Below are 13,478 nucleotides of genomic sequence, written 5' to 3' on the forward strand. Positions count from 1 at the left end.
TGAGTTTGAGACCAGCCTGGTCTACAAGAGCTAGTTCCAGGACAGCCTCCAAAGCCACAGAGAAAGCCTGTCTCGGAAAAAAAAAAAAAAAAAAAAAAAAAAAAACTAAAAAACTAAATAAATAAATAAAGTAAGACACTACTCAAAGAGAACTAAAATATTTGACAGATATCTATATCCATAGCCCTCTCCTTTATCTCAAAATACAGAGCTGCAATCATTCCATCTCTCAATCTGTATGTGTGCGTGTATCGGTGATAGTTTTGTTTGTTTTTGACAAAGTCTCACTATTTAGCACTTGATGGCCTGGAACTCACTATGTAGCTCAGGCTGGCCTGGTATTTCACAACAATCCTCCTGCCCCTACTCCCTGAGTGCTGGGATAACAAACATAAGCCACTATACTTGGTGTTCTTTAATACATCTTTAAACATCAAAGTATCAGATTTCAAAGATATTCCACAAAATATAAAATGCCTAAGCACTTTACAAAACTGTCTAAAAATTATTTTCCACACTATAAAATAGAACAATGATATCATAAACATGATGACTTATTTTCTATATTTTAAAGGGGGTATTTGCTTGTAAAACCTGGAAAATGTTAAACATACCATATTATACCTGTTTCTAAACTGGCTCACTTGTTACTTTGTCCTAATTCCTCCAAACATTTAACCCGAAGAGAGGGAAAAAACAAAACAAAAAACAAAACAAAAAAAAACCTAGCCAGTTAATAATTAAAACTCAAAACATTTCATGACCATCAGCATTCTAATCTATGACTCAACTACAAAACTAAGTGACGAATACAAAGGAAGCTGTTGCCACTAAGTCTAACAAGCAAAGTGTTAATTATCAGACTAGATCTCATTTCAATGACTCACATGATTATTCAATATAGGAGGAAAAATATGAAGACTTAAATTCTAAATGGCATATCAGTCATATGAAGTATTGCTCTTTACTAACTACATCGACTCAAATTCCCCACTAAATCTCTTAAGTCACTCCAAGTTAACGTGTGAGGTGGGGGCAGAAATCAGTCACTGGTAAACCTGGACACACACAGTTCAAAGAACAAAATTCACTTCTATGTCTGTAATAAAATATTTAAATAAAAAATATTCAGTAAGAGTAACAAATAATGCTGGGCAGTGGTAACACACACCTTTAACCCCAGTACTCAGGAGGCAGAGGCAGGCAGATCTCTGTGAGTTCGAGGCCAGTCTGGTCTCCAGAGCAAGTTCCAAGACAGGCTCCAAAGCTACACTGAGAAACCCTGTTTCGAAAAACCAAACAAACAAAAAAGAGTAAAAAAATGATACAGCAGCTTACAATATAAATTGTTAGTTCAAATATAATTAAGGATCTTCTTTTTTTTGTTTTTTGAGACAGGGTTTTTCTGTGTAGCTTTGGAGCCTATCCTGGCTCTCGCTCTGGAGACCAGGTTGGCCTCGAACTCACAGAGATCCCGCTGCCTCTGCCTCCAGGAGTGCTGGGATTAAAGGCATGCGCCACCAACACCTGGCTAATTAAGGATCTTCTAATACACTATATGTTTATAGAACCTTTCCTTTTTTTTTTTTTCTTTTTGGACCAGCTGGCCTAGGGCTAACTACATACACTAGGCTGGCCTTGAACTGTCAGAAATCCCATCTCAGATTTCCATTATTTAGTCCTGGGTTTATATGTATGAGCTACTACACCCAGCTATAAACATTTTCTACTTATGCATCATCATCATCATTTTTTTTTTTTTCTTGAGACAGAAGCTGGATCTGTAAGGCTTGCCTTGAGCTCACGATCTTCCTGCCTCAGCCTCCCAAACCTGTCAAGTATTGGTAACAGACTTACTGCCACCACATCTGGCTTCCATTCAGTTTTCAAAAAAAAAAAAAAAAAGGGGGGGGGGCAACTATTTCTCCCTTCACAAATACACATGCTAAAACCATTGAAAAATAACATTTACTATGAACTTTTGAATAAACACAGAGCTGTATTAAGAGTAATGCAAAGTTTATATTCAGGATGTATTACAACAAATGGGCAGAGTAAACATTAACTAAAAACCGTAATAACAGTGGACTTTAACTGCACTGGAAACTGCCACTACAAAGGTTAATGCTGATTTTATTTTGTTCTTTCAAGTGTTCTTTCCTAAATCATTGTCAGGTCTTTCAAAACAGCTAATATGGTTCCTCTACAGAAAAACAAAGGAAAATAGCAATACTTATGGGCTAGAATAAAGTAATTTAAGTAGGAAAACTTCACATTCAGTTATGTTAGAGATCCTTATCTACCTCCACTTAAAGCTAAAATGCTTATGGGTTTCATCTTATTAAAAAGATATTCTCTTAGAGAAAAGAGCGGGCACCCAGTGACTTCACTAATAAAAGGTCTAGAGATCACAAGCATATGTGTGAGCTGATGAGACAAAAAAAGAATCCATCTTTTAGCTTAATAAGTAGACTTCTCATTTCAAAGTCAAATAGCTTCATTAAAACTTCTACCTCAAATTACATGACAATAGTAATAGAAATACACATGTTCCTAACTCCAAAAGAAATGTTTCAGGAACTGCTCCCAATTCTCCACCTGTTCAATGTTCTTTATCACCTGCCACCTTCAAAACTCCCTACATTCTAAATAACACAAAGTTTGTAACATCTACATTGTATCAGAGGCTATTATCAAAATGTGTCCCCTAAGTACTCCAAAGTTTTAAAGGGAAGACATAAGATATATAGTTACTTCTACACATATCTAAGCTACAAGTTATTACAAACTTCAAATAAATTATTCATTTAAAGCTGAAGAATAATTTACCTTCTTCCTACAGTTGAAAACAAGAGTGTTAAGTACAAAGTTCCAATTCACAAAATGCCTGTTCTGAGCCAATGAAAAGGTACTTGCCACCAAGCCTAACCATGTTTGAACCCCTAGTACCCATGCGGTAGAAGGCAAGAATGGATTCACAAGCTATCCTCTGACTTCCACATGTGTGCCATGGCACTTTGTACAGTCATAGACATACATAAAATAATAACTGTCATTCATTTTTTTAAAAAAGACTGTTTAAGAAACTTATGAACTGTTTGCAAGTTTAAAACAAAAATCTTTAGAATAGAAAAAATTACAATTCTTTAAAAATTTTTACATGTTCTAAAAACTATGGTTTTATTTTTAAAAAAAATCAATTTCAGCTAAACCTAAGCTAAGAATGTCAAATGTGATTTAGAAATAATCAGGACCAGCAAGATAGTTCAGTGACCAGTAAAAAACCTTGCTGCCAAGCCTGATGACCTGAGTTTAATCCTCAGAACTCATAGAAAGTTGGAAAGAAAAACAACTCCACAAAGTTGTCTTCTGACCTCCACACGTGTGCCATGGCACATGTGCCCTACACACATATACTCTTGAGTATGGGCACACGCGCACCCACACCCACACACAAATATTAAAAAGAGAAAAGTAGTATTACTTTCCAAGGATTTCTCTCATTGCTTGAACTTTTATCTAGAGAAACTCAACATGAACTTAATGCTTTCAAGAGTCTCTTGCCCCAAATGCTCATAATTCTCATTACTACTAACAGAACTACCTAGGGAAACAAATCTCTGAAATACTCTATCTACACAGTAAGCAACCAAACAACTATTTATTTTTCATTGCTAAAGAAATAATAACTTTAGTAATACCCAATGAAAAGTCTAAAGAATGTGGATTCTGTTTTAGGAGGAGTGTCACTTAGACACAAAAAGTATATTGAACCAAGTTTCTAATTTCCTGATACTATAAAAATGAAAAGTTATGTTCTACACACTGTAGTCACAGATATGAAAAGTGAATGGCAGAACCAACCACCTAAGACAGTAATATGTATCTCTCATCTTACACTAATTAAAAGCACCTTGAGGCCGGGCGTTGGTGGCGCACGCCTTTAATCCCAGCACTCGGGAGGCAGAGGCAGCTGGACCTCTGTGAGTTCGAGACCAGCCTGGTCTACAAGAGTTAGTTCCAGGACAGCCTCTAAATAAATGCACCTTGAATCTCAACACCAACTCTAACAAGAAAAGAAAGTAGTAGGAAATACATGGCAAGCTTTACCAGGCACTTTAAGAACTTAACCAGAGCCTAATCGGAAAGTCTGCTTAATGCATTTAAAGAAATGTTTTCCTTCCCTTGTATCCTTAATCCCCAGGGAAATAAAAGTTTCTATTCTGTTTCTAGTACTTTTCCATTACTATTGGTATTAGAACTCAACTATCAGTATTACTCGAAAAACTTTATAAATTATTTGTAGAATGTAATACAAAAGTTCAAATTCTAAACCTGATAACCGTGTGTTTCCTGAGAACACGGTATAGTGGTGGCAAAAGATGTGCCATAGGTCATCAAAATAATTATGAATGGGGGAAAAAAAATCAGCATAAAAAGCTGATATAAGGAGGCTGGAGAGATGGCTCAGCAGTTAAGAGCACTGACTCCTCTCCCAAAGGACCCACACCCAATTCCCAACACCCACATGACAGCTCACAACTGTTAAGTTCCAGGGGCCCCAACACCCTCACCCAGGCATACATGAAGACAAAACACCAGTGCACATAAAATAAAAATAAATTAAAAAAAAAAAGCCGATACAACCAGTACTCAATATTTTCCTCAAAAATTACATCTTTAAATATCTCCATGGTGATCAGCTGATTTTTTAAAAAGGCATCTTTTCCCTATAATTTTGCTAAACAGCTAAAATGGAACATATGCCAATGAATAAGGAATGACTCAAAAATTAGCATGTTAGAAAATAGTACAGATTTCTTGAAAAAAAAAATCAACATGTCTAGATCAGTGTTTCTCTTAATAATTATTTCCCATTCATAACTCATTAAGTCAACAAATATTACTAACTGCCTTAAGTTGTAGTACCATTCACTTAGAGCAAAACTTGGAAATTTATTTAAAACAGCTTAATGCGGTTATTGTTATATCTGATCTGATGATCTAAAAGATAACACTTATTGCTCAAAAAAGGGTACTGCCACACAGCATACAGCAAATGAAGTCATCACTCATAAGAACAGCCAATACAAAGAAATGGGACAGTTTACAAAGTTTAAAACAAAGATAAAAATGAATTAACTGTCTTCAGCATGGCTTAGCTTGTTTATCAACTCTGCTAAAAGCTGCCTTTTAAAGTCAAAGTCCACTATAATTAATGTCCTCTGATAAAAGCATCCAAGATGAAATCTGGAACAATGATCTACTTAAACAGTATGCATGATGAGATTCTAGTATAACGAAAGTATCTGGATATGTTGCTAAACTCCAGTTAGAGACCTCAAAAACCACACACACAAAAAAAGAACAAATATTTTTAGCCTTGATTCAGTATAATTTTAATTTTAAGGAATCAAGGAATCACTTTTCTCTCAAAGTCTCATCATAATCTACCTTATGATTATTGTTTAAAACAATCTTGAGAGGGAATAGTTTTGTTTTTAAGAATAAAAACCAATGGCAGCAATAAAATTCCAAATCTGAGGACACAATAAAAAGACACAGCAATGAAACTGAAACAATCTTGCTTTTTAAAACAGCAAATTAACAGTACCTATTAAAAGAAACAATCAATCATACCAACTGGAGACCTGACAGGAGCCAGTGAGCTAAGACTTTCCCACCACAAACTTTAAATCCTTGTCATTCACTATCACAGAACTACTAAACAATGTTTAAACCTGTAACCACAAAGTTCTTCCCTAGTTCTTTTTCTACAAAAAAATAAACAAATATGAATTCAACTGTCCATTCTCCTAGAAACTGAATAAAAACTCATATATTTGGCTTTGAAATTCAAGGGATGTTTTTGAACAAATGATTCATGAAATGTTATACTTAATACCAATGAGCACAAATCCTTATCCAAAAACCAAGCTTTCCAAAATTACTTTTCAAAGCAGTATCAAGTACTACTGCTGTAAAATATGCAAAAATTCAAAATGTGGAATCTAATTTAGACAGGTTATGTTTTACTTCTATCCATCAGTTAAACTTAAGATGGTAACCCAAACATATGCTAAGTGACAGAGGAGAAGGTGAAATTTAACACATGTACTGCAAAACTTGACTAGACTCTGGACTCTTTAGAACTGTCAAAATCTTCAAAAGGGTGCAAGGAGGTTCCCTGAGAAAACTGTTACAGCGTAGAAGAGAAAAAGATGAGAGGGCAAGCAAATATCATGTGGCAACCTAGACAAGTAGACAAGAGAGCTAGGTAAAAGAAATCCAAGTGAAGTGAATATTTTAATATCATAACACTATTAATTTATGAGTTGTGGAAAATCCATCAGTCTGATGTAGATATTAATAAAGGTTAGCTGAGATATACATTACCTACCCTACCCTGCCAACTTTTGAAAATCTAAAACTACCCAAAATAAAATTCTTAAAAACAGCTGTAGATGAGACAAAGTAGATAAGGGGGCCACTCTGGCTTTGTTATTAAACATGCCAGTGGGGGAAAAAAAACAAGAATCTAATCTTTACAAAAATGCCTTCCTTTACACCCACCCCCAATAAGGAGGACAATATTATCATAATCATAGACATTTCAGTAACAAGAAGTAGTAGGTGTTGAACCAAACAGAAGGACACTGCCTGAGAAGAGCAGGCTAAGCCAAATTAACTAGCTGCTTAGTTACCACCTGCGTCCTTCCTAGTCCTCCTTCCTCACAGCTACACCTCCACTTGGAGCTCAGGACTGCCTCCTGCAGCTGATGCCAACCCTACTGTCCAGCTGCTCTCTTCTCAAGGGAGCTTAAAAGAAGGGAACCGAGTGCCACAGATGGGAAGAAATGAAAAGGGGGTTAGCTAGAGCACAGAGGCGCACTAATTACCCCAAAAGGGAGGCAGACGGTGTCCCTGGAGCAAAGAAAGGGCAAGACAAATATACTCCATCTGAAAAGACCTTATTATTCTTTAAGATATGTCTGACTTAAGTAACATTCTAAAGTAAATGACAGGTTAAAAAGAAGCTAAAACATTAAATAAATACCATTGACTTTGTAAACCAAGAGTTCAGGGCTAGCTTACTCTTTGGATCACTTCCACTTTGATAAAAAAAAAAAAAATGTTTAGTTATTCAATAGCATTCAACAAAAACTGACAGCAATGAAAATTTTATATCTAAAAATAATATTCAAGGATCAGTATCTGTATTAGAATACAGGTACTGTCATTTTAAAATTATGCTAAACTAGAAATTGAGAAGAAAATTTTAAACCCTAATCAAGCTTTGCTCGAGAAAATACTTCTGATAACCTAAAATCCAGAAGAAAAATAGCTGCAGAGTGTTTTAACAACATACACTAAAACAGCTCACATTCTACATTAATAGACTTTTAATTTTCAAAACATTAGTTTCACCATGATAAAACTAAATACTATGTATTAAGACTTATCTTTGATTCCACAAAATGGATTTCATGGAAAGGTTTGCCTAAGGCTGTGCAGGGTAGCACACACCTGTAATACTAGCACTGGGAAGATTGCTTTGAACTCAAGGCAACACAGCAAGACTCAGTCTCAAATAAAAAAGTGTGTTCAGATGCTGTACCAACTTTATCAAGAAGACATATATATATATATATATATATATATATATATATATATATATATTTTTTTTTTTTTTTTTTGTGGTACTGGGGTTCAAAGCCAGGACCTTACTTATGCTAGCCAAACACTCTGAGCAACATTAGAGCTTTCCACTGTTTGTTTCAAACTTTCAATTTAACAAGTTTCTAAGCAGTCTATCAACATCTTAACAATGATCAGGGGTAAAGGTCAACAGTAGAGCACTTGCCTAACATATACACATGGCCCTGGATTGAATACTCAGCACTTTAAAGGAAAATACATAAAACAAACAACCTACAAACATTTTAATGAGTTGACTTCATGAATCATTTCAAAATTTAAGACAACTCTCACCTTGGTCAATAAAAGAAAAAAGGAAGCTGATATGCTTAGCTTTTAGCACAAGCAAAGAGCATAATCTTGCTAAAAGGCACTAAGGGGATTCGGATACATATAGACACCATATGTATGCACTATCACATACACACACCTTTTAACTGTCTACAACTCTATTAAACCAGGTGTAACATGTTCCTAGCATTGAGAGAAGTAGAGACAAGAATATCAGGAGTTCAAGATCCTAATGGACTAAGTATGACACTATTTCAAAACAAACAAAGTAACAAATAGATGATAATACTTAGAACTAAGGACTCAGTTCGTTAGTAAGCATCTTGGGAAAGCTAAAATGCTCTATCAGAAAACAACCACACCACTCAATACTAAAAAAGCATCCATTAAAAACAAAAAGTTTCTAATTAAAAAAAAAAAGCCAGGCAGTGGTAGTGCACGCCTTTAGTCCCAGTAGTATAGAGGCAGGCGGATCTCTGAGAGTTCCAGGCCAGCATGGTCTGCAGAGCTAGTGCCAGGACAGGCTCCAAAGCAATACAGAGAAACCCTGTCTCGAAAAACCAAAACCAAAAAGTAAAAACCATATATGTTGACCTTAGAAAGTATTAGTTCAAAATAGAACTATCTGGAGCCTGGTCTGATGGTACATGCCTGTAATAGCAGCAGGAAACAAAGGAATGGGAGTTCAAGGCCAGTCTTGACTACATAGTAAGTTCAAGATCAGCGCTAGGGCTACTTGACACCTGGATTATATTTCATGCAAAATAAAACAGATCCTACAGCTCAAAGCCAGAAACCACAGAGTACTAACTTTCATACAAGAAAGCCTTTTTTCAAATGGCCTAAAGAGCAGCAGAGATGGTTCAGGGGGTAAAAGCATAGCCAGTCTGAGTTCGATTTTCAGCACCCACATAAAAAAACAGATGTGGCAGAGCATGTGTAACCCCTGCACTCCTACAGTAAGATGGGAAGCAGAGACCACAGAACTGGCCAGAAACTAGAGGGCCAGCTAGCTTGAAATAAGTTTCATAACAGCAGAAACCATCAGAAAAACCCTGTCTCAAGATACTCCCAAAAAGCTGTCCTCTGACCTCCATACAACACTGGCACATATATACCACACCCACACGCCCTCCTCGCACACAAAATTTTAAAGGGCTTTAAAAAAAAAATTCAATCTGTCAAAAATCTTACCAAACTAGAACTTGGTTCCCCCAAGTATATCACTTAAAGATTTGCTTACACTGAGTTTAAAGTAAATATAACTTGAGTAATTTCATGAAGGGCTATAGTTTCTTTCTAAAGTACAGCTGACCCTCAAAGTCAAGAGAGTAAGTAATATTGACGAGTTCATAATAAACTATTTCTGTGCAACCTTGAAGATTAATGACCTTTGTCCTATAAAAGTTAAATAAGGTGGTACTTGTCTCTTGTCTCTCAATATAATCTTTGATGAAGTAGTATTTAAGAGCCGCTTCCGCCCCCCCAAAAGAAAAAAAAAATAGCATATGCTTCCCTGGGTTAATAAATAATCATAAAAATAATATACTTTTGAAAAACATGCCAGATAAAGTTACATTTCTAGAACCGCCCACAGTGTCACACAAAAGAGATCAGAGCAGAACAGACTCAAAGGTAAGTTACACTTGGCTTCAAAAGTATTACATAACTATGAGAATGCTTCCAGATTCCATTTTTCTTAGGTCAATGAAAATGCCTTCCCTGGGTACAAAGTGACTGTGAGAAATTAAGGAAGGAAGCTGGGTGGTGGAAGAAGAAAGTTATTCAAAGTTTAAATCTTCCATAATATACATGGATACTTTACGTAAAGTAAAACAATCATGGTGAAATAAAACACTGAAACCATTCTTACTGCTTCACACTAATAAGGCTGTGTAAACTGTATACACACTAACACCATAATTTGTAATACCAATAACATTTTGGGGAAAATGTACAATGTTGCTAAGTCAGATTTAAAAAATAATAAATTGCTTTCACCTGATAAGTCATGGTGAATAAGGTCAGCAAAATTGGGATCTTTACCCCACCAAAATATCCACAATTCTCTTCTTCCAGGTCTTTGATCTCGACGCCAAACACCAAGAACATCTGCCTTAAGGCATCGACTAAAACTGCTCAAAATGGGGTCTTCTTCTGTCACCGGAAACAGAATAGGGGCAGAAGTTGGGCCTTGCCATACGTATCTTTTCCACTTAATTCCTGTCAGGTCGGCCTGAAGAAAAGAAAACATGATTTCTATATTATTGTACATTCACTTAAGTAAAAAAAAAAAAAAAAAATCATTATAAAGTACCTGATTTCATTAAAACATCACTATTTTCAATGCATGCCTAAGACATTTAAAGACTATGACCAAAATAACAAACATCATGCAAATAATTCTAATACTTCAACCAGCAAGAACTTAAGGAAAAGAACACACAACAGTTTTAAAAAACAGTAATAACAATATCACTGAATAGCACATCTATAATAAATACAACAACATATCCAGAATTTAATAAATGAGACAATGATGTTAAACATGCATTCCAGTACTGCACAGTATGTCTATCTTTCCTCTGCCCTACATTCTTTTCTAACTGGTCAGTCACATTTGTTCCTTGGTGAACTGAAAATTAAAGACCCTCATTCAAGTTTGTAAGAAGTCAAGGCTCTAACAAGACATCTGAACAATTTTCTAAACGGAAAAAAAAAAAAAGCCTGTTAATTCTTCACAAGCACACATCTTTAGGAAAAGAACTACTTCCAAAGAGCTGTCAGATTTGTGCTAATCTATCTTCAAAGAACCAAAGTGCCAAAAATAGATCCAGTTGGGAAAGACAGAAATGTTAAACCTGCTGTATGCTGTACATCTTACTACATGTGAAGATGCTGATTACTGGACACTGTCAAGAAATATTCCACCACGTAGAAGTTCGTTAAAGATCCCCATTTACCATTGCGAAGGAAATTCAACAAAGGAAATTCAGCAAGTCTTTATTCTAACTTAGCGACAGAAAGCATAAGGTGCCAAAAATGAAACTGCTGATACATGACTGGCAGTTTACGCTTGCCAACTAGTTATGCTCCACCCACTTAATTCACTTAACTATGATAGACTTAATATTTCTCATCGCACAGGAAAAAAAAATGAAAAAGTCACTCCAACATAAAGTCATTGACGAAACTCAGCTATCGCCTAATTAAGGACTAGATATTTGCAACAGTTGGTACTTTTGAGAGAAGTCTTAAAAACTATTGGCTATTACCCGACTGGGGCCAACCTACACAGTACAACATTCCTACATCCAGCGTCCCCAGACTTTTCAGTTCAATAAAAGGAGCAGCCAGCGCAAAACATTCTTTAAACGTAAGCAAAACAGACAAACATAGAACGTTTAGTGCGAAACCACAGTACCTCCTCCATTAGCCCCTCCACTCTCACAAAAACATAATGTTCTAATAAAAGCAAGATGGCTAGAAATTGTCAAAATGGCAAAATGTTTTCAAAGTTTAAAAAGAAAACATATGAACGCCGTTTGTACGCAAAGATCTGAAGTCACCCATAAGAAACTACCGCTGTGTTAGCTTAACTTATAAAACGAAGAGAGGGGCTTTAATACGTAAGTTTTTTGGGGGGGTCCTGTTTAAGGGAAGTCCAATTAGCAGGGAAAAGCATAAAGGGAGTGAAGGAGGGACAATCATGGAAAAGTGTGAAAAAGGGATAGATACACTGTTCGATACGGGGTGGGGGGGGTGGGGTGGTAAGTAAGAAGCACTCAAGAAAATATTACTGTCCGGCCAGATAAGAAACCCAAGTTAAGGACAAGACTACGATGGAGGGAAAAAAGCGTCCAAAACAAGACAGGAGAAGGGGAAAGACAAGACTCTTCCAAGCAGAGTCCTGGCCGGTAGGTAGGTGAGCGGACGCTGTCTCCCGGGGCGGCCGCAGAGCCTCGCAGGAGGCCGACTCCGGCGGGGCCTAGCCGGGGGACACCGGCATCTGGATGAGACCCGTACCCCCTCCCCCACGGCCCAAGGGCGCCCGGCGCGGCCCCCTCCCCCACCGCCCGCAGCCCCCGCACTCACCAGGCAGAAGAGGTTACAGTGACAATCTTCCAGGCTGGCCCCGTTCGACACGAAGGAGGAACTCATCGTCCCTCACAGCAGCCGCCGCCGGCGCCACAACCCACCATCCGCCATTACCGCCGCCTCCGACCAGAGAGAGAAACACAGACACCGGGGAGGGCGGGGGGCGGTGGGGAGGAGGCCGCCGGGCCGCCCGCCCTCCCCGCCGCCCCCCGGCCCCGGGCACCCAGCCGCCGGGCCGAGGCCGCAGGCGGGGCCGCGCCGCGCCGCGCTCGGCCGGCCGGCCGCCGGACTGCGGAGCTCGCGGACGCGCGTCCCTCTCCGGAGAGGAGGGGAAGGGATGTGTGCCCCTTCCACCGGGAAAAAAAAAAAAAAGGTTAAAAAGCAAAAAAACAAAAAACAAAAAAAAATTATCAGTTACACGATAAATAGTCAAGAGCCCGAGTCCGAGCGGGCCGAGCCCTGAAGCCCGGGAGGGTTCTCCCCGGCCCGGGGGCGCCCGCGGAGGGGCGGGAAGGGCGAGGACCGGCGGAGCAGCCCGGGCCCCCGGCCCGGCAGGAGCGATGTCCTTAAGCCCAGAGTCTCCTCGGCGGCGGAGGTGGTGGCGGCGTCTGAGGGCTCAGTCCATTCTCCGGCTGCGTCCTCGTGTTGTCCCTGGGCCAAGCCTGCCTAACGTCTGCTCTCCTGCCGCCTCACCGCCTGTACGCCGTAGTCTCCCCCATTTTGTGGGCCCAGCGGGCGGTGTTTTTCCCCCTTTAATCCGAATTCACGGGTTTTCCCTTCGCTTTAATGGCGGCCACAGGGACCAGCTCGCCCTCTCTGCTCGCCCATTGGCCGCCGTGAGGTCACGTGGGCCCGGGCTCCGTGGGGAGGGGGAGAGAGAAGGCAGTGAGGGAGAGCAGAGAAGCTTTCGGAGCCCCGGGGACCGGGCAGCCAGCTGGTGGCTACTAAGATGGCGCCATCTGCTGGATGCCCCGGTTAAGATGACCCGGGCCTTGGCCCTAGCTTTCTCCTGGCTGGAGAATGTGCAGTACAGGAAGGTTCACTTCAAAACCAACGAGAATTACTTGGAAATCAGTTCGAATTCTTTGGAAGAGAAAGTTGGCAACAACAACAACAACAAAAAATTCCAATGCATTCTCATTTATTCCATAAGGCCTCCAGGGTACAGCTCAAAACTCTTGGACTTGAGAATCAGAGCTGGATGGAGATCAGCCTCAGCCGCCCTTTATAAGAGTTATAATAACGAGGTAAAAGTGAAACAATATAGCCTTGTGGCTAGTAAACTGGGGATAAAGTCATGCTGTACAGGATTTGAAGCTGGAGCCTCTTTGAGACTCAGTTTCCTGATCTGTAAAATGAGAGAAACAAGCCTCATATTGGCGATATGATGC

General features: G+C 39.0%; 1 protein-coding gene across 1 annotated transcript in view; it reads right to left on the reverse strand.

Annotated features, from left to right (window-relative positions):
- Med13 (mediator complex subunit 13) overlaps positions 1 to 12,274 on the reverse strand; it is a 97,220-nt gene extending 84,946 nt beyond the window's left edge. The window contains exons 1-2 of the mRNA XM_027426367.2: positions 12,085 to 12,274; positions 9,991 to 10,225 (exon numbers count right to left, since the gene is read on the reverse strand). Coding sequence (XP_027282168.1) covers positions 9,991 to 10,225; positions 12,085 to 12,150 — 301 coding nt within the window. The 5' untranslated portion in view covers positions 12,151 to 12,274. The remainder of the gene's footprint in view (positions 1 to 9,990; positions 10,226 to 12,084) is intronic.
- Between the last annotated feature and the right edge of the window lie 1,204 nt (positions 12,275 to 13,478).

The sequence above is a fragment of the Cricetulus griseus genome, chromosome 7 (assembly GCF_003668045.3).
Source record: "Cricetulus griseus strain 17A/GY chromosome 7, alternate assembly CriGri-PICRH-1.0, whole genome shotgun sequence".
NCBI lineage: Eukaryota > Metazoa > Chordata > Mammalia > Rodentia > Cricetidae > Cricetulus > Cricetulus griseus.